The sequence below is a fragment of the Myxine glutinosa genome, chromosome 13, assembly GCF_964187855.1.
Source record: "Myxine glutinosa chromosome 13, kmMyxGlut1.1, whole genome shotgun sequence".
Taxonomy (NCBI): Eukaryota; Metazoa; Chordata; class Myxini; order Myxiniformes; family Myxinidae; genus Myxine; species Myxine glutinosa.
In genome coordinates, this window is record NC_136273.1 from 83,887,284 (window position 1) to 83,906,645 (window position 19,362).

General features: G+C 42.3%; 1 protein-coding gene across 1 annotated transcript in view; it reads left to right on the forward strand.

Annotated features, from left to right (window-relative positions):
• The first annotated feature begins 4,230 nt into the window (after nt 1–4,230).
• The window catches only part of OTOF (otoferlin), a 132,585-nt gene continuing 117,453 nt past the window's right edge, over nt 4,231–19,362 (forward strand). The window contains exons 1-5 of the mRNA XM_078767717.1: nt 4,231–4,295; nt 8,412–8,466; nt 11,815–11,946; nt 12,257–12,319; nt 14,329–14,413. Of these exons, the coding sequence (XP_078623843.1) occupies nt 4,246–4,295; nt 8,412–8,466; nt 11,815–11,946; nt 12,257–12,319; nt 14,329–14,413 (385 nt within the window). The 5' untranslated portion in view covers nt 4,231–4,245. The remainder of the gene's footprint in view (nt 4,296–8,411; nt 8,467–11,814; nt 11,947–12,256; nt 12,320–14,328; nt 14,414–19,362) is intronic.

Consider the following 19,362-nt stretch of genomic DNA (forward strand, 5'->3'; position numbering starts at 1 on the left):
ATTGAGAGATAGGTAAAAAAAATAAAAAAATAAAAATAGATATATATATATAGATATATATATATATATAGATATATATATATAGATATATATATATATACAGTATATATATATATATATATATATATATATACTGTATATATATATATATATATATATATATATATAGATATATATATATATACAGTATATATAGATATATATATATATACAGTATATATATATATATATATATATATATATATATATATATATATATATATATATATATATATATATATATATATATATATATATATATATATATATATATATATGCGTGATATAAGTTCAAAACACACCTGGTCACAAGTGTGCCGCACTGACCGGGTCCTCAGTCGAGGTCCTCAGCATCATCCCGTTTCGGCCCTTCAACCTCGATACGGTCAGCTAAGGTGGGCAAGCAGGGGCACATACACATCCACATGCAGCAACTACACCTGGATGCGTACATACCCCCACCCCCCAGCCAGTGCGAACGCAGACTACAACAACAACACCTCCGCATCCAGAACCCACAGCACCAAACAAACATGGTGGAACACTCAAACACCCACCTTTATACCCTTCACCACTCACCAACAAAACACACCAGATCATTCATACACACACATCCACACACATACACACACAACACCAACCAACCACCTACCCTTACAACATACACCACTCAACATACAAAAACACACACACTCATGCAAAAATTCATTCATGCAAAAACACACACCCTCACCAAATTCATTCATGCAAAAACACACACCCTCACCCACTCACTCACTCACATACACAAAATAGGAAATACTAATAGTAACAAAAAAAACAACAAAAACACAACCAACCATCTACCCTTACCAACATGCACCACTCATGTAAACATGCAAAACCATTCATGCAAAACCACACACACTCATGACCCACTCCTGCAACACACACACACACACACACACACACACACACACACACACACACACACACACACACACACACACACACACACACACACACACCTCCATTTCTATTCCGTAACCTCAACCTACACCGTTCAACGTGCCTCCATAAACTTCCTCCATATCCAAAATGAGCCTTTCAAGGCAACCTGGGCCACCTTGTCCCACACACTCCCAGCCTAGCAAGAAATGCAGAAAAGGAATTGCCAATATACCCTCTACACCCCACCTCAAATGGCTGACACGAAACTCGCCAACCCTTCTCCCGGCACTCTGCCTCCAGCTCACTGTACTTTCCTCTCTTCCTCTCGTGCACCTCTTCCATGTTCTCTTCCCAAGGTACAGACAATTCCCCAAAAATGACCTGTCTTGTTGCACCTGACCAAATGACCATGTCAGCCCACAACCTTGTCACACAGATCTCCTCTGGGAATACTAATTGTGGCTTTAGGTCTGCCACCACCTGCCAATCACAAGCATCTGACAGCCCTCTTGCTTTCCACCTCCTCCTCTTTCCACCTTTTACCACTTGGCCCTCCTATATATTTATATCCTATATATATAATTTTTTTTTTTACCTATCTCTCAATGGTGAAGAATCACTTACAATTCTAATGTCCAGCTCTGGATCTTCACCAACATCGAAGCAATTTTTATGGACGGATTCGGACAAAAGTTGGTGGACATGTTGGGTTTGTGACAAGGAAAAATTGCTTGGATGTTGAAGATCCAGAGCTGGACATTAGAATTGTAAGTGATTCTTCACCATTGAGAGATAGGTAAAAAAAAAATATATATATATATATATATAGCACGATATCTCAGAAAGTTATGGACGGATTCGCACGAAACTTGGTGGAGAGGTTGGGTGTGTGACGAGGAATAACCGATGCAATTTTGGTGAAGATCCGGATCCGGATCCATTCATTTTTAAGTGATTCTTCACCATTGAGAGAGAGGGCCAAAAACGATAAATAGCAAAACGGTAAAAAGTTGCGAACGGATTCGGACCAAATTTAGTGGACGGGTCCGAATCCAGATGGGGCCTATCGGTGGGATACAAAAGGTAAAAACTGGTCAGCCTCGCGGAGGTGTGCTGCTCTCGTTCAAGCTGTAAACCGTACTTATTTTCACTTATTTATTTGGTCATAAACTCGCGTCTTTAGCCCTCCACTGATTGTTCTGTGCACTATCGACAGCTTCAACTCCATTCTATAATACAACCTGCACTTTCAATGCCTCCGTTTATCACCGAGTTAGTGGAGAGGATGAGGAATGAATCCGCAGTGGGATTGGGTTCGCTTAGCGATTCGCAAAAATAAAACCAAAACCAAAAGGAACCTCTGCAAATCGAGGTCGACCGCTCGGCACACACTTTACAAGGCCCTTTGACACCGGCGGTCGTCATCGTGGATGTTAATAATTGAGGGAAATTGAATCTGTCAGCTTTTGCTGCCCACCGTTGTTCCCAAGACAAAAGCCCTCCGGCCCATCTGTGGTGATCGGCTCAATGTCTGTCCGGCGCTTGATTGGCCCGTGAACCCAACGCCTTCGATGATTTGCGATGGCGTCCCGTTACACCTCCCTCTGATTAATGCATGACGGGGCAACGTCAGTCACGTGCGAGTTGCGGAACGAAGCTCCAAATGGAAGGCCTTTTGCCTTTCGATTTATCGCGTGAAATACCGAGGCAATTATTATGCGCAAAACGTCAGCGCGTGAGAATGAATGATGATGACGTCATCACTTCATGTTTTGACGTCATTTTCCGCACGGTCCCCGCCGTTCGGTCGATTGTTGTCTCGGAGCGCCCTCTACCGACGCTCTCACGTGTCATCCAAAGTGTGTCTGAGAGGTCTGGTTACCTGAGACGCAGACATGCGAGCGCTCGGTCCGACTCCGCGTCAAGCTCTGTGCCCTCGCTCTAATCCTCATCCGAAATCTCTGGTTTTCCATCATATTCATAGATCTCCCCATGACTTCCCTCCCTTTTCCACCCGAACCTGAAGAATTCCTTTAACCCAGTTGTTTTGTGAGTTATTTTAACTTTTCTGAAGTTCGATTTCTGGAGGATTGTCTTTACCTGTGCCTTATCGCCCCACATAATTTTATTTATTTCACCTTTCACGTTTTATTTCCCAAGGGCTGGTGTGAAGTCCGTGTTTTCTGGGATCAAACTAAACAAGACGAAGTCTACCAAAGACCATAACTTTGCGGGGAACCGAAATGGTGAGTTCATACTCATTTCAAGATGTTGCGCCAGCTCAGGTAACCGGTGTTTGCAAAATCATGATCTCTCCAATCCATCTTTGCGGTCCTGGCTTCGTTCGTTCGGTTAACGAATTTGTTCCAAACAATATATTGTCCCATAGCTACTAGTATTTACCTGCAGGTTACCAAAACATGGTATTCTCCCATAGCTGCCTCTAGTTACCTGTAGGTTACTCAAACATGTTATTGTCCCATTGCTGCTCCTAGTTACCTGCATGTCACCCAAACATGGTATTGTCCCCTAGCTGCCCCTAGTTACCTGTAGGTTACATAAACGTGGTATTGCCCATAGCTGCTCATAGTTACTTGCAGGTTACCCAAACATGGTATTGTGCCATAGCTGCTCCTACTTAACTGCAGGTTACCCTAAACATGGTATTGTCCCATAGCTGCTTCTAGTTACCTGTGGGTTACCCAAACATATTATTGTGTCATTGCTGCTCCTAGTTACCTGCATGTCACCCAAACATGGTATTGTCCCATATCTACACCTAGTTACCTGCATGTCACCCAAACATGGTATTGTCCCATATCTGCACCTAGTTACCTGCAGGTCACCCAAACATGGTATTGTCCCATATCTGCACCTAGTTATCTGCAGGTCACCCAAACACGGTATTTTCCCCTAGCTGCTCCTCTTTTCCTGCAGGTTAGCCAAACATGGTATTGTCCCATATCTGCACCTAGTTACCTGCAGTTTACCCAAACATGGTGTTGTCCCATGTATCACTTTCCTATGTGACTAACCTCTTTGAGTGCAGGTTTCTTTGACATCACTTTGTCTCCTCTTTTGCGACTCACCACTCTAATTTCTCAATGACTGAACGTATGACCGATCTGTGTCATTATCCTGTGACTATAGCCTGCGTGACTAGCCATTGTGACAAACATATGTGACCATTCTTTGTGACTGATAACAGCAGACGAGGCTGCGGTGATAGACGCGGAACACTGGCAGAAGGTTCGCAAAGGGAAGGACTTCGACACGATGTCCATGGCGTCGGTCACTGCTGTCACCACAAATGTCTCGAACAAACGGTGAGAAAATTTGACGATCTCTCCAATCACATAATCAATCGAATTATTGAGTGATTATTCCTTGCCTCCGTTGGTAGCTTTATCTACAACGAGACGTGTCTCCCCATCGCTTCGCTGACAGATTTAATCCAAAGACAGCATGTTGCACTTCACAAACATATCACATGCCTGTCTGTGAGTCTCAAAAACGATGTAAATGAGGTGAAACACATGAAAAAGAGGATCTTTTATAACACGTTGTTCTTCTTGTCGCTGCTGATGTTGAGGCTGTGGTTGTTGGTGGTGGGCTCCTTCCATGTACTATTATATACATTTTTATATTGCCTCAAAAACAGTATTACTATATATAATTTTGTGTGTTCCTTCCGTATCCATCACATTTTATTCTAAACGGTTCCTGCTGTCATAACACTGGAAGCCTTGCATTAAAGTTCCAAGTCCTGCTTCTTCCTCCTCCCTCCCGGAAAGACGAGTTTTTGAAACACGTGTCATTAGGATTCAACAGACACCAGTCTTTGTTTCAAGTAAATCGATTAATAGATTTCCATTGGTCCAATTTTTAATATCCTATGACAGCAGGAACCCTTCAGAATAAAGCAGACAGACACACGCACGTACACACCAGGACGCTTCTCCATTTCGTAGTAGATAAAGAATTTACCCAAATACCTCTCATGTGTATTATATCAGGACAATATTTATTTTATTTTATTTTATCATAGACGATCTGACATGATATTAAACAGAATTTTGTGTCTCTTTGATCTCACTAAGGGGGCCATTATAATTGCATTACCTTGTCTGCGAGGGGATTGTGGGGGTGTTAAAATGAAAAAAATTAAATTCTAAAAACGTGAGGTTGATGGGAGAGAGGAAAGATGATACAGGAGTGTGGGGTCATGGGGAGAGAAGAGAAAGATGTTTAAGAAAGGAGAGCAGCAAGGGAAGGGGAATGTATAAAACATACCGATTGGTAGTAAAGGGAGGTCGGGGTGAGTCAAAAATTGCCATATTTGCGTACATAATAAATAGACGTGCCCTGATGTTCAAAGCGCCTTATTATTATTGATGCCTTAGTGTTGTAAACTGCTTTCTTCTGTCGATTGTGCTTTCATTTCCTTTTATTTGATGAGTTTTTCGCCGAAGTCTTTCACGAACCGGCTGGTCAGACCCTGCCGTTCGACTGACTGAAGGATATTTCCAAAATAATTCGTACAATCGTACAGTATAACATTGTATTTACAAATCAAATGAGAAGACTTTTAACGTGTTTTCATGGTTTTTAAGGCTTATGTGTTGAAACAAATATGGCGGCCGAACCACGTGACCAATGACATCATCATTCTTTTTTTTCTCCACCAATTTATCCCTATATGATGCTCAAGACATTTCATCTTGATCGGATAAAGTTTTGTACTAGTCCAATTATGACGTCATAATGGAGGCACCTATGACATCATCATTAACATATTTATTCCACGTGGAGAGTTCTTTACAATGAGCCATTTCTCAATTTTTTCTATGCAGTGCTTTCGGAAATTAGAGGTGCAAAATTTTTCGGTTTTCCAAGATGGCAGCCGAGCCATGTGACCGATGACATCATCATTATTTTGTCCCTGTGTTATCTACCATATAAAACACAATGTGTATTTGTATATTTGTGTGTTTGTGTAATGTCTTTCCCCTCTCATAAGGGTAGGTTTTAAAGGCTTTGAGTAGTGCTTTAGGAGGGATTTGAGTGGGGTTTTAACGGGTAATCTATGAACACCACTGTTTGTCCACCAGTTAAAAGACCTAAAAGACTCCAAGGACACAGAAGACCCCAAGGACCCAGAAACCCGAAAGACCCAAACAACGCCGACGACCCAGCAGAGCCCAAGGACTCTGAAGATCCAAAAGACCCCAAGAACCCAAAATACCCTGAAATACCCCAAAGACCCAAAAGGCCCCAAGACCCCAGGGACCCAGAACACCCCAAGGACCCAGAAGACCCAAATAACCCAGAGGACCCAAAAGACCCTAAGGACTCTCAAGACTTAAATTGATGCCAAAGACCCTGAAGACACAATGGACCCCAAACACTCAAAATACCTCAAAGAGACAAAATACCCCGAAGACCATTAAAGACCACAAAAACCCAAAAGATTCTGAAGACTCAAAAATCCCCAAAGACCTATAAAGACCCCAAAAACCCAAAAGACTGAAAATACCACTAGACCCAAATTATCCCAAGACCCTTAAAGACCACAAACACCCAAGATACCCCAAAGACCCTGCCGACTCAAAAGACTGAAAATACCCCAAGACCCAAAAGACCATGAACACTCAAAAGACCCTGAAGACCCAAAATACCCCAAAGACCCTTTAGATCCAAAAGACCCTGAAGGCTAAAAAGACCCTGAAGTCCCTTAAAGACCTCGAAGACACAAAATATCCCAAAGACCCAGAAGACCGAGAAGATCGAAAATACCCCGAAGACCCAAAATGCCCCAAAGACCCTTGACGACCCCACGGACCCGAATAATCCAAAACACCCGAAAACACCCCCATAGCCCTTTAAAGGCCCCGAGGACCCAGTGGATGCCAAAGACCCAAATTACCCCAAAGACCCTTAAATATCTGAACGACCCAGAGAACTGAAACGACCCAAGGACCCCAAAGATAGAGAGGACCCAAAAGACTCTAATGGCCCAAGACCTAGAGGACACAAAAGACCCTGAAGACCAAAAATACCCCGAGGACCCAAATGACCCAGATGACACAAAAGACCCCGAGGACCCAAAAGGTCCCAAGGATGCAAAATACCCTGAGAACCTAAAAGACCCAAATGACCCAGAGGCCCCAAAAGAAGAGTAATTATGTCTCTTACATTCGAATTGTAGACGGTGGCTTGCAAACCGTGCCTCAAGGTCGATGTACAGAAGCATTTTTTTTTTCATCACAATACGTAAATACAAGGCACAGGGAGGTGAAATTCGCTGCACGTGATGTGCAATGCACGCAGAGTAAACCGAGTGTTCATTTACGTTTGTAGGATATCTAATAAATAAAGGAGATATAAGCACACCTGACACAAGGCCCAGGCTTCAGACCTTGACACGCTCATGCGGCTGCAACGTCAAATATACTGTTCCAACCCATCATTTTTGACGGGCTTTATACCAGTAAAAGAAATGAATCCCATAATTTTGATAATGAAAATCTTTATGATTGGACACCCCAGATTTATTCTGTATCCTTGAGGTTTCAACCACCCATTTAAAAACTGGTGGAGGAATGCGTCATTGGCACTTATTTACACCCGGGGGAGGGGGGGTTGGGGGGGGGGGGTGTTTTGGGGTGTCAGTTTTTGAAAAAAAAATGGCAACGAAATTGGTTTATAGAAAAAGTTAAGTTCAGGAACCATCAAAGCCTGAAAAATAGTGTAAAAAGAAAAAAAAAAAAAAAAAAAAAAAGAAGTCATGGGTGACCTATTTTTATGCTCTTTTTTGGAGTAAAATACTTTTTAAATAGCGCTGAAATACCAAAAATAGAATAAAAATAGCCAAAAAATAGGGACATGTATGTATCTTTACTTGATGCAAATCGACTGGTGGCCCCAGTGGATATTATCTGTCTCGTAATTTGAAGTGTCACCTGCTTGGCCTCTTATTGCAACTGAGACAAGGAATACAAGCAACTGACTGAAGCAACCAAAGCAAAGTCGGAGTAATCTGAAAACTTCTAATTTACTGGCATAAATAGTTTGAAGGATAAATGGAGGCACACCATCTTTAAAAAAATTAAAAATAAACAAATGTTAGCTTGTCTTGGATTATTATGAGTACCTCATTGCTTGGATTTTTAAATACACCTAATAATGCATTGTTATAGTGTTACTTTAAAGTGACTTTTTGTATTATCACATTAATCTCATTTTCATGCAAATGTCGGCCTGAAGTCTTGACTAGACGATTTTGTCATATCACAGCATAAGCTGTCCATCTGGATAAAACAAACATTTTATGAGATGCCAATTTATTACTTATAAAATAGCTTTGAACTTTCACGTACATTGAATTATCTGCTAGTTCGAGTGAATTTAAGGCTGCTTCTTTATCTCTTTTGTGACTGCAGATCAAAACCAGATGCTCGAATGGGTCCGACGGCAGGTCGTCCACAAGATTACCAGGTGGAGGACCTGTGCGATGAGCCACCTGTGTTGTAATATGAATGCATTTGTACAAAGGCTTGAGAGATATCGCAAAATCTATCACGAAGATATCAACGTAGGATTTTTCCATTCGTGAAGTTTTTTTTTTTGATTTTTCTTCCAAGTTGAACTTTTCAGAAGTCTTTTTGCTGCATTACTGAGTTGTTGAAATGCACTAGCATTCAATCAGACTCAGTGGTGGAATTGTTAGAGCACGATGTGCTGCTCCCTTGAAGGATGCTCACCATTTTAAAAGGGTAGAGCTTGGACAAACAGCCATTGGTCGACAATCATAGTGCACACTTTGAATGATGGGCCTAATGGCCTACTGCGTTTAAGTTCCGTGTAAAGCCCACCACATATTAGCCAATGCGACGCAACAAGACCGTCGGCAACAGATCTTGTACAATTTTTTTTTGTCGTAGACTGCCGCACACTACGCAACCGTAGATGACATTATTGTCAGAAATGTACTTGGAGTCGATGGTTGTTCGTCCTACATTTCACTGGAGGGGACAACAGGTTTGATCACCCTGTGTCTGTCCGTCACACCTGTGGTTTTCCAGACTTTCTTCCCATATACTTTAACATATTCACCTGAAAATTGGTACATGGCTTTATTATAAGTTACAGAAACTGCAACTTATTCTGTAACTTTGCATACCTAAAATAATTTGTCATACTGTATGCAGCCCACAATTTCTGAGTGCTTGGAACAAGAACATTCATTGGAACCAGTATGGGACATGTATTGCAAAGCAATTCTGCCTCTTGTTTAAAATGCATTACTTTGAAATTGCAGTGGCACACACAAACACACCCCAAATGTTCATGCACAATACACATTTGCACACACCCAGTAGATTTTGTCATTTAAAGTTTTTACAACGAAATGTATAAGGTTTGATCTGTTGTATAGAATGGCACTATTTTATAGTTTCTGAAGGTTTGCTAAATACTGAAGGAAACAAAGGTCAGGCTCAGGCTACTACATTGAACTTTCATCATTATACATTTTTGGGCTTAAAAGTTTATATGTGCTGCAACTATTTAAACAAACTGTTCTTTTTTATTTTTAAGTACAAATTAAAAACAAATAATCAAGAAATTTGGCACTATTTAATAATGGCACTATTCTATAGTTTATGAAAGTTTGCTAAATACTGAAGGAAACAAAGGTCAGGCTCAGGCTACTATATTGAACTTTCGTCATTATACATTTTGGGCTTAAAAGTTTATGCAGTATGTGCTACAACTATTTGAACAAACTATGTTCTTTTTTATTTTTGAAAGTACAAATTAAAAACAATTAAACAAGAAATATGTCGTGCATAGCACGATACTTGCGAAGTCCCTAAAATAATTTGTTGGCCTATAATGACCTCAAAAATACTTGGGGGTTCAACCTCGTGACCAGATATGCAAATCCTCTTCAAATTTCAAGTCAATCGGATGAAAATTGAGGATTTTCGAAATCTGGCCATTGTTGACCTTTTGGCCTATGTTGACCTCAAAAATAGTTGAGGTTGAATTCAGCGACCAGATATGCAAATCCTCTTAAAATTTCAAGTAAATCTGATGAAAATTGAGGATTTTGGAAATTTGATAAAGTTGGTGACCTTTGACCTTTGTTGACCTATTGCCATTTTGACCCCAAAAACAAGAGGCTTCTTGCTTAAAACATTTGGTGAAGTTTCGTGAAGATCGGTTGAAAATTGTGACCTATAGGCGACTGACATACAGACGGATCAACAGACAGACAAACAGACAAAATAACGTTCAAGACCAACCAATATACTTGAAAAATCTTCGATTTTCACAAGTAAAAAGTCACCGAAAGCTGAAAGCACCGAAAGCGAAAGCTGAATAAACTCATCATAAATCAACCGCAACATATGTCACGATTATCAAATATTTTCACAGACTAAGCTGTGGCAGACGGTCTTGTTGCGTTGAATCGGTTAGTGTGTGGTGGGCTTAAGAGAACTCGGTATTATTACCCCGTGCGCGAAGCGAAAGGTGGGGTTAAACAATTAGTGCACTTTGTCTGTCTGTCTACAGACGTCAGTGTGTAATCAAGGAACTACTTACGTTCAATTGAATGTAATATTTTGAATACTGTGAAACACAACTTGGCCCATGAATCGGAACACGAACCTCCAGTTTAGCATTGCTTTGGCTCTGAATTTGGAAATTTGTACAGTCTCGTCCCGATCGCGCATATGCACAGAAGAGTAAGGTAATTGCTGAACTGGCAGTCAAACAAAATTGAAAATCATTCCAAACAGGAAACTTGCTGGTTTAAGGGACGTCATAAAGGACACAAACAATAGGCACGAATAACTAATTTAATGTGCTAAATAAGATGGTGTAAAATATAGTGCATCAACTGTGGTAGAGTTCCAAACAAGGATTGTTTTGTTTTTATTTCTACAGACTTTAAAGCCTTCAATTGAATTATATACTTGCTTGAACACTGGAGAACACAAATCACCTTCTCGGCAATTTCAAAAACCTTCCGTTTAGCAGTACTTGGACTAAGTATTTATTCTCTCGCATGCTCTGTGGGCAGAGTAACTGTGAGAATTACCATTCACACCCTCTCATGCCCTGAGAACAGAGTAACTGAGATTCAGCATTCACACCCTCATTCCCTGAGGGCAGAGTAACTGAGATTGAGCATTCACGCCCTCATGCCCCGAGGGCAGAGTAACTGAGATTTAACATTCACGCCCTCATGCCCTGAGAGCAGAGTAGCTGAGATTCAGCATTCACACCCTCATTCCCTGAGGGCAGAGTAACTGAGATTGAGCATTCACGCCCTCATGCCCCGAGGGCAGAGTAACTGAGATTTACCATTCACGCCCTCATGCCCTGAGAGCAGAGTAACTGAGATTGAGCATTCACGCCCTCATGCCCTGAGAACAGAGTAACTGAGATTCAGCATTCACACCCTCATTCCCTGAGGGCAGAGTAACTGAGATTGAGCATTCACGCCCTCATGCCCCGAGGGCAGAGTAACTGAGATTCAGCATTCACACCCTCATGACCTGAGGCAGATTAACTGAGATTTCGCAGACAAATATGGCGACACCTGGCGTTGTTTGTTTAGTGCAAAACGAAAATGAAGACTTTAAAGACTCTTCACATGTTATTATTTTATCAAGACTGCATGGGGTCGTTGAACTCCCTCGTTAACATTGAGATCATCTGTGTATGGGTGTGTGTAAAATATTTAAATAAATAGAGTCACACAAATTGTGTCATTGTCACTTATAATCAATCGGCACTTAATCTTCAAACACCATTGTCTCATGATCTCCCCAGCTAAGTGTCACAATAATTGAAGCGCGCCAGCTGATTGGCCTCAACATGGACCCTGTGGTGTGTGTGGAGGTTGGAGAAGAGAAAAAGTTCACCAGCATGAAGGAATCAACAAATTGTCCATATTACAATGAGGTGAGGCTTTGTCATTTTGTGCTCAGCATAAGGTAATTTTCCCCACTGGATCTTCTGGAATTTCATTCTAGCCAAAGGGGGCTTCAGCCCTTTAATACAGAATTAGCTTAGGCCCCAAGGAATGAGGCCCAAAAGTTTAATTCCCCTGAACAGATTATAATGTATTTCTCTTCCAAACCCTTACAACTTTCTATGGCTTTTTGTCTTCTCTTTGCGAGGTATTTTGCAACTTAAAGACAAATTTTACATTTCCACGAGAATCCCTGTGGAATTGGAAATTGATTAAGACTCATTATTTTTCTTTCAACAGTACTTTGTGTTTGACTTCCATGTGTCGCCTGAAGTGCTGTTTGACAAGATGATCAAACTTTCGGTGAGTTGCAAACTTTGCCCCTTTATTCCCAGTGTACGACTTGCCGTAACGCAAGGACGTGACGATGTCGATGAACGCTCGTCCGCATCTTTCCCCCTCCGTATGCTTTTGACACGTTTTGAGGATGCCACTGATTTTGCAGTCGAGGGCAATAATTGGGGGGCTGCCAGGATAGCTTAGAGGTCACGCACTTGCCTATGAGCTGCTTAGTCTGGGTTTGATTCCCAACCCGACCCAAAAATGTATTCCATGGTTCATTGCAAGTGCGCTATCGGTTGCTGGGTATTGTCATGTGACTACCCTTGGTGATGACCGTAGGGTAGCACGGATGACCAAACAAGCTTTAACCCTCCGAGGCTTTCAGTTCAATGGAGGAGTTAATACGCGTGGGGAGCAAACGGGGCAGAAACCGGAGAGCTTACCTTCGCGGATCCCACTGGCAGTCCTCGAACCTGTAATACATAAACTCACACGAAACGGAATTAAAATGTACAAAAATAAACAGGTGTATTTGATAAAATGCCGGTAACAAGGAAACAACACGATAAAACGAAATTCCTAAACGGGATGTCCCCACAGACAGACTCGAAAAACAGATGAAGGGAAAAAGAACTGGAAAATAAATGTGTTTGGTTATTTAGTGGGCACTTAGCTCAACTTGGCTGGGGTGTCTCATCAAGAATTGTACAGGCCCTCCCCGAGCGCATAATCCAGACGCGGCTCTGGTGTTTGCGGGAAAAAGGCCTCACTCGGCCTCGTTCACTAGGCCTCGTTCACTAGGCCACGCTTGTTGGCGCAAAACAGGCCTTACGCGCGAAGTGAACGGCAGGCGTGCAGCCTGCTCTTCCACACCGTGCTCGTCCACCCGTCCTCTGCACGGAAAACCGCAGTTCCCGGGTCGCAACTCTTCCTCCGCACAACCACCGGCAAGATGTCCCAACACGACCACTCACGATGAAGCTTCCCCATGCAGAGAGCAAAGCACAACTGTCCACTTATCGCTTTTGGAAAGCGCAAAAGGGGACGTTTGCTCTCAATCCCAGACACCAGAAGTGAGAGGGGAATGAGGAGAAGATGCTGGTATACAACCGTTCACTGCCAGATCCAAACCGAGAAGGAGAAATGTCCGCCGCTCCAACCACTTTGTACACGCCGTTCTGACGTTATCCGTGCCTGCCTCCCCAATCAGCGAGTCCCTTCTTACTCGTCCTTTCTGTCAATAAAACCCCGGACCAATCACTGCCCCTCTGGGCGCGGCTCTTGGCCTCCCCGTCCTGTGCGATTCTCAAGTCGCCATAATCAGCGGCAGTGCTCGATCTGAGTTTCCGGTTAGTTTTATTATTAATTAGTGTAGTTATTGGGCGATTTTGGCTAGTGTCTAGTGCGGTGTCATAAGGAACGAAGGAATAGATTACAGAGGTATTAATTTACCTATACTCCCTGAGCTAGTTAACAAGCCCCACCCCTCGTGACGGGGACGAAGGTACAAGTTTAACCCGACAGTCCGGTCTAATACAAAGTCCCTACTTATTATATGGGGTGGTTCTTCTTCTTCACGACATTCAGAGCACACTAATCTATACATTCTACCTGGTTCTAAGGTAATCATTGTCTACCCCCTACAAATGTAGCAGTATGGTAGTATGGGGACCCCTCTTGCCAGTACTTGTTGTTGGTGGATGTTGAAGACCCCACTGGGTCTTTTGGAACAGTCAGAAATTGTGGTGAACACCCAGAGATAATTCCTAATTCCTGCCATGATTACAACTAGGACAGAAATGGCAGTACAGTACCTTGCCAAGGTATTGCCCTGTTAGTATGGAACGCATCATTAGACAAACTGCAGTGGATGGAAGGATTCACGCGCACACGCACACCAATGTCATTTACATTGCGTTTTTCAGTTCATTGCTGTGTTGTAAATGACACACAGCCATCACAGGATACATTCCATTATGAATACCACCTCAAAAATGTAACCCTAAGTTGTCCCAAACTGCTGCCCCTAGGTCATCCATTCTCGAAACCTCCTCCGCAGTGGAACTTTGGTGGGAATGTTTAAAATGGATGTGGGAACGTTGTACAGCCAGCCAGGTGAGACGCACCAGTGTAAGATTGCGTATTCATGATGCAGTCGTGATGTATGTCCTGTGCTGGTGAGATTGCCAAGAGGTACCCACACTCGCCTTGAAGCTGTCTAACCTGGGTTTGAATATCGCCCAGCTATAAACTGAGGTATCGATGTGTGTGCCATCCCTTGGATAGACGTTAAACTGGGTGTCCTCTGTACCAGCATTAGTTACCTCTGACTGACTGTCTATCTGTCTGTTTGTCTGTCTATGAGCAGGATATCTCAAAAAGTTGTGGATGGATTTGGATGAAATTTGGTGGATATTTTGAGTGTGTGATCAGGAAACGTTGGGTAGATTTTTGGTGAAGATGCAGATCCGGATACGACTTTTTAATTTAATTTCTTACATCGTTCTTCACTATTGAGAGATTGAGCGAAAAACGAGATTATAGCATGATATCTCAAAAAGTTGTGGACGAGTTATGACAAAACTAGGTCGATGAGTTGTTTAGGTGACAAGAACAAGCCGATTCGATTTTGGTTCAGGTCCGGATCCAGATCCGACCTGTCAGTGGTATATCAGTGGTTCAGCCTGGCGGAGGTATTCACTCTACTGAGGACCATTCTAGTTTGTGGAGTTTGTGGAGAAGATTCCACGGTCTCCTTCGCGAAGAGTCGGCGACCCATCGACAGCACCCTAAACGAATTGCAAATTCCTGCTCTAGCCTACATGGGCACTACTACATCAGCAGCACAGCTGTGCCCCCAGAAAATGATGCTACCCATGTGCTGCATATGAAAGGATAAGAAGAAGAACATTACTGTCATTCTGTGAAGATTTTGTCTTTTGTTGGGTAAAAGGTTAGCGTTGCTTCCCTTTCAAAACCCCCTTATGATTTTTCACACTATTTTATATAAATCTGATTAGAATGGCATCGTGAAACCTCTGGTAGGATTAAACTCATGCAACCAATAAAAAACCAGCAGCCATTGGCTGCAATACAAAATAATAAAATAATTCGGGACAACAAGAGATTGTAGAGCACTGCTTGCATTGATGCCCCAGAGGGAAGAGTGAGAAGGAACAGCCTCTGGAATGTGGGAGTGAGTCGATACGATACATATTTATATAGTGAGTATTTGACCCTCCCTCACCTTGAATCCCCGAGACTGAATTTTCTTTACCGTCTAAAACAATCCTGGGTACACCTTGAGTGCAACCACCTTTTTTCAACTCGTTCCCTCCAGTGGTTCAGGAGTGCCCAGTCGTCCAACAAACAAACCCACCAACCGACACTTCTCTGATTATGGTATGATAATAAGTACATCAAGTATGGTATGAACCCTGGTGTTGGGCTAGCGGCTAGGGTGCCGGCTTAGGATCCCAGGATCCTGGGTTCGAATCCCGGTCGATCGCTGAATTAACGCCAGGGGGGTTGACTCAGCCTGTCATCCTTCCGAGGTCGGCTAATTGAGTACCAGTTCACTGGTAATTCCCTGTTTGTCGCTAAAGGTGGCAAAAAGGGTTGGCGTCAGGAAGGGCATCCGGCCGTAAAACATTGCTTCAAAAAGGGGACCAAAAAACAACAACAACCACGGTTCCCGAAAAAGGCCAACCCCCGCTTGCGGGGACAAATGGCCTCTAACGGTTTTTTTTTTTTTAATAAGTACATCAAGAAATGTAAAGACGAACATTGAAAAACTGTGGCTGACATTCCTCATTTGTGATTGGCAATCTTACTTTAACATGCTGACTGTTTTTTCCATGGCCTTTTTTTTTTTTACTTTTCTAGTCCATTTCTACAAAATAAGAGTATTAAGTTTGGTGGGATTATTGGGGGTAGAAAAGACTGTGAGTCGGATTGTGATCATGAGATGGTGGTGCACCAACTGCTTGAAGCCCTGGAGGAAAGTGTGCAATTGATCCATGTAGTTCCACATGTAGTTCCAAGGTAGTTCCTCAAAGGAAAGAAAATAGTTGAGGTGTGCAGAAAACCTGGAATTTTTTTTTTTTGGGAGTTTAACCAGGAGGGAGTTTAATGGAAGAACACGTACATCCACGAGCAGTTGGGGGGGGGGGGGGGGAGAGGTTGGAGGTGTAGGAGTGCAAAGAGAACTAGACCAGAGGATAGGTGGTTAAAAAAACAGTGGTCCCTGACATGTCCGCAATGTGGAAGCACCAGGTCTTGTGCTTCAGCCTTCCAGCGTGATATTCCAATTATGCCTTTCATCAAAAGAATACATTCCGCAGCCACTTCTACCGTAAATGCTCCTGCTACTCTCATTAGCAAACCCCTCAGAAGCACCTGTCATATACATCTCCTGCACGTGGAGATTTATAGTTCCGGATGTCATGTTAACAAAGGAACTTTCCAAGAATGGCTGTTTCACATTTTTGAGGTTCATTGGAGGAAGCCAATCATTGGAATGAAATTTCCACAAAGAATGGCAGGAGCCAAAACTGTCACGGCTCAGGTTTGACATTTCAGACAAAGGCATGTCCTTCATCTCAGAGTTTAACGAACAAGTTCTTCTGCTCATAATATACCTTCTTATGGTTGTGTTTGGCCTCACAGCATAAGTGGCCAAAAATCCAAGAAAACCTTCACCATAGGCAAAACAAAGCTGCCTAAAATCGGACAAAAGTCCCATCACTGAGTGCAAATGGCAGCATAGGATGATCAAAATCAACTACAAACTTAAAAGTCCAACATGAATCGTTTGTTGGCCAAAGTGCTTGAGGATTTCCTGATTTGAGTATAAGCAATAATTTAAAATAGACTGAGGATTACTTGGTGATACCAGTGGAATGATGGCGATGGCTGAGAAAGGGCCTCCAGTTTTACTTAACTGCAAAACATGAAGCGGAAATAGGTGGAAAATGCAGCTGGGCAGTGGAATTTAACAGGATGCACCTTGAATGTAAATAATGATTGACCAAATCCCAGCCAGGTGTGATGCATAATTATCATTTAGCAAATTTTCAAAGCTCTCGAAACCATTTCTGCGGCAGCTACTTCCTGGGTTTGGATGGGCTACTTGTGGTGTTTGCAGATGATCTTTTTCTTTCATTTCATTAAGGCACATTGACACTGCTGGGATATTTATTTATTTATTTTGCTAACTCGGACTTCTATTTGGCTGCCAAATGCAAGCAAAAATGGCCATCAGGGGTTCTTTACCTTTTTTGAGCTTTACCTTTACCGTTCTTTACCTTTACCATGGCCCCCTTTGAGAATCTGGTGAAAGCTACGGACTCCTCCCCAGAAAAATGCACATGAGCACATAAACACAAAATTTTGCATATAATGAATAAATTTTATTGCATAGGAAAATTATTTCCTTCACATACCGTCATAATCAGAGTAAAAAAAACAATCTTTACAAATAATATATCTCACTTTTTTCATGCAAAAATCAATGACCATTCCCTGAATAAAAACCACCGTTTAGAGGCCATTTTTCCCCGCAAAGCGGGGGTTGGCCTTTTCGGGGACCGTGGTAGTTGTTGTTTTTTTGGTCCCCTTTTTTGAAGCAAATATGAATTTATATGCAAATATAAATATGTTTCATATAAAATATATAAAATATAAATATGAAGCAAATGTATGTTTCCCTGAATGAAATGAAATATATCCAAATTGTGCAAATTAAACAAAAAATAAACTTTAATTCTGCTCAAAAGTACATTTCAGTGAGAAGGCTGTTGTTGTTTGGCTTCAATAAGAAGATGAAATTGGGGAGTGGTCTTCGACAAGGCAACACACGTCATGTTTGACATCCAATCGATTTCTACTTTTCGTTTTGATGGTAACAAATGCTCAAAATCCTGACTCTCAAAGATTTGTGGTTGCAAACGGAATCGGAGCTCCCACAGCTCGCTTTGCCAGACGAGGGTAGGCTTGTGTCAAGGAACACCAACATTCTCCAAGACTCTTCGACTTGAACTCATGTCGTATCATTTCCTTTGTCCTCAGGTCAATGAGGTCATCTTTGGCAAGGTCTGCATCATTAATACAGTTTATATCAGCAAGGAAAGGATTACGAATCCACGTTTCAACTTTAAGGTCATCTGAGCAGAAGTAACCTTCGAAAGAGTTCTGCAGTGTTTCCAGGTGTCTGCACATTTCTGCCTGCAGAGAAATTGACAGGGCTTAGTCTCTCTCGACTCCATCCTGCAGAAGCACTTCCTCCAGCATTGGAAAGTTTGCGTAGTTGTCTGCCTCCAATCTCCTCTTCCACAGTGGCAGCTTGGCCAAAAGAGCTTGTAGGTTTTCAGCAGCATACATAATGGTGACTGCAGGGCCTTGAATCGAAAGACTTACCGCATTCATATGGCCAAAAATATCCGCCAAATAAGCCAAGCCGTGAATGAACTCCTCCCTGTCAAACTGTTCCGAGAGTGGACTTTCCTTTTCTCTCTAAAAAAAAGTGAAACTTCTGCCCTAGGTTCCATCAAGCGCTTCAAGATTTGTCCTCTGGAAAGCCAGCGAACTTCTGTGTGGTGGAGAAGAACTTCATATTCTGCTCCCATTTCGTGACAAAACCTCTTGAAAACGCGATGATTCAGAGCCCTGGCTCTGATGAAGTTGACGACTTTCACGGCAGTAGACAAGACTTCTTTCAGGATTGTTGGCAGAGTCTTTGATGCCAGTGCATGCCGATGTATAAAACAGTGAGTCACGATGACATGAGGAGCTTCTTTCTTCACCAGAACAGTAAAACCAGATGTGTTGCCAAGCATCGCAGATGCTCCATCTGTGCACAGAGTACCCAATTTTTTTTCCAGTCAGTTTTGCTTGGCAAATAATTTTTTCAACATTCCGAAGATGTCAATGGCCTTTGTAGTTTCAAAAAGGGGCTTGCAAAATAGGATTTTGAAATTTTCTTTGCTTTTTTAAATATATAAAAAAAAAATTATGCGCCTGGTTCACGGACCCCCTGAAGCCCATCCACGGACCCCAAAGGGTTA